This window comes from Callorhinchus milii, unplaced genomic scaffold (genome assembly GCF_018977255.1).
Source record: "Callorhinchus milii isolate IMCB2004 unplaced genomic scaffold, IMCB_Cmil_1.0 Scaffold17, whole genome shotgun sequence".
Taxonomy (NCBI): domain Eukaryota; kingdom Metazoa; phylum Chordata; class Chondrichthyes; order Chimaeriformes; family Callorhinchidae; genus Callorhinchus; species Callorhinchus milii.
The window spans coordinates 2,628,383-2,631,188 of NW_024704758.1; the positions used below are offsets into that span (position 1 = coordinate 2,628,383).

The 2,806-nt window shown below is 42.3% G+C and overlaps 1 protein-coding gene across 1 annotated transcript; it reads left to right on the plus strand.

The window, feature by feature from the left end:
• Positions 1-1,621: 1,621 nt before the first annotated feature.
• Positions 1,622-2,487, plus strand: LOC103185999 (dispanin subfamily A member 2b; the record flags this gene model as incomplete). Its single annotated transcript, XM_042341532.1, is given in 1 exon segment — positions 1,622-2,487. A coding segment is annotated over 1 exon segment (147 nt), but the record flags the coding sequence as incomplete, so codon positions are not given.
• Positions 2,488-2,806: the final 319 nt, after the last annotated feature.

The window sequence follows — 2,806 nt, forward strand, 5'->3', positions numbered from 1 at the left end:
TGAATGAGTGTGTGTGAGTGAATGAGTGTGTGAGAGAGTGAGTGTGTGAGAGAATGTGTGAATGAATGTGTGTTTGAGTGAGTGAGTGGATGAGTGTGTGTGAGAGAGTGAGTGTGTGAGTGAATGAGTGTGTGAGAGAGTGAGTGTGTGAGAGAATGTGTGAATGAATGTGTGTTTGAGTGAGTGAGTGGATGAGTGTGTGTGTGAGAGAGTGAGTGTGTGAGTGAATGAGTGTGTGAGAGAGTGAGTGTGTGAGAGAATGTGTGAATGAATGTGTGTTTGAGTGTGTGAGTGAATGAGTGTGTGAGAGAGTGAGTGTGTGAGAGAATGTGTGAATGAATGTGTGTTTGAGTGAGTGAGTGAGTGGATGAGTGTGTGTGTGAGAGAGTGAGTGTGTGAGTGGATGAGTGTGTGTGTGAGTGAGTGTGTGAGTGTGAGAGAGTGAGTGTGTGTGTGAGAGTGAGTGTGTGTGTGAGAGAGTGAGTGAGTGTGTGAGAGAGTGAGTGTGTGTGTGAGAGAGTGTGTGTGTGAGTGGATGAGTGTGTGTGTGAGTGAGTGAGTGTGAATACGGGGCAGGAATTGTGTTCCCTGTTAAAACCCATTGTGTTCCTGTCCTGTCCCTCATCAGGTTATTTTGGGGGTTGGCTTTCTTCTCCCCCCCCACCCCACACCCCCCCAACCCCCATACCCCCCCCCCAACCCCCAACCACTTTTCAAAGCACTTGTAAGTTCATGACCCCAAAGTTTTGGGACCTCCTTTGTACCTCTTTGCTTTTACCCCCCCCCCCCCAACACCCACCCCCACCCCTCCCCCTGTTCAATGAGACTAATCCACCAGAGGTTTCATCAGGATCCATTTTGTGTTTGTTAGGAGCTTTCTTCATACACCCACAGAGGGACAGATTTTTAAGCGTCGGTCGCCCTGGAGGCGTATTAAATGTAGACAAATTGATTATAAAGGGTAATAATCGCTTCTGCTGGGTTTCGCCCACAAAATATACAGTTAATTCACTTTACAGTATATTCCGCGAAGCCCCCTGAGACGTCGCCACGACGTGATAGGGCGATATATCAAATGCAAGGATTGTTATTGTAATCAAAAATATAAATCCTCGCACCTGAGACCGACCACACCTTTCGTTGTAGAATGTAGTGACTATTTTGTAGGCCAGTGTGAGAGTCGATCTGCACACAGCAATGTCCCACAAGCAACCATTAAGTGAATCACCGATATATATATATATAATGCATTTGACCATGAAATACTTGTAAAGTTCTGTGGGATGTCAATGTTATAGGTGCTTTATTAACAGAAGGATTTTTCAGTGCGCCGTCAGAAAGTGCATGCCTGTTAGCATAGGATTTCAGAGCAACAGCAAGAAAATACAATGCGGTGTATTTCTTTTACGTGGCCTCACTTTTAAAAAAAATTATAATAATAATAATCCTCGCATTTGAGGTGCCTTATCACCTCGTTGAGACGTCGCAAAGCGCTTCACGGGATATAAATTGTAAAGTGTGTATTTTAGGAGAGGGAGGCACATGTATTGAATTTGAATAATAATTTATGAAATGGATAATAATTTGGGCAAATTAATAATAATAATTTGTATGATTCTAGTCCAGAGATAGAAAAATGGTCGGAGACCCTGAAGGAGCAAAACACTACGCATCTACAGCCAAAGGGTTGAATATTGCAGCAACCACCTTCTCCGTTGTCATCCTGATCACAGGCATCATTGTGATTCTCATTCAAGTCTCACAATGAAGGATCTGCCGGTGGATATTGATCAACAGTTGCCCTTTCTACTTGATATCAACAGATGCACCAGAGTTTCCTATTCTAAGAGTACAAAGTCTGTTTAAGAATAACTATAACAATGTCTGTTGCATAATTAACACAGGCAGATAGATTGTTTGCTTTCTAGGATGCTGCTTTTTTTTAGGTTTACTGGAATCGCTTTGTTCAGAAACTTTTGCTTCCTAAAGTACATTGAGGAAAGCTGTGTGGTGGTCACTTTGAGGTTAGCATCGTGGATCACTTAATCACTTAATAGCACTGTGTACTCTTGTTTCCTCAACAGAGAGCAGCATTAGTACAACAACTCCCAAGTGCACATTCTCTCCACTCGATTGGTAGTTTGTGTAACTGACCAGTTTCCAGCTAGTGCGATGACCAGATCTGCCCTGCTAAAAAAAAATCTCTGTGCCATTTCAGTCTCCTGCACTGGACCGAAAAAGCCTTAATTTTTCTCTTATAAACACAACGCTTTATGACCTGATGGTCCTTTTGCTGTGTTTCTTTATCGAAGCTGATCTAGACCAGTTGCCATCGATCACATTTCCAAGATTGCCTGTTTGTTTCGGATCACTTCACTCTCTAATGTCTGTCCATGTAGAATGATGGTGTTTTGTAGAGCACAATGGCTTGGAAGAGCTTTGTTCTGTGTTCTGAGGACCGCATTAAAAAGATATTTTGTTTAACAATTCTATTGGTATTCTTGGTTGACACCGGAAAACTCTCATCTTCCTACTTGGTAAACCCTCAACCAGTAATAATTGAAAACCAAACTGAGTTATTAAAAAACCTGAAGGGATATGGGCTGGGATGTCAAATCAATAAAAACATATGAATTGTGGAACTGGGTGGTGATTGCAGAAGTATAAAAAGCAGAAAGCAGAGGTCCTCACACACATCCACACCACACACACCAGGGAATATTCTTGATGCTGGAGAAATGATGAATGTTAATAAGATGAACTTCCCTCAAATTATGATTAAAAAGCGGAAGTATCCACCTTTTAG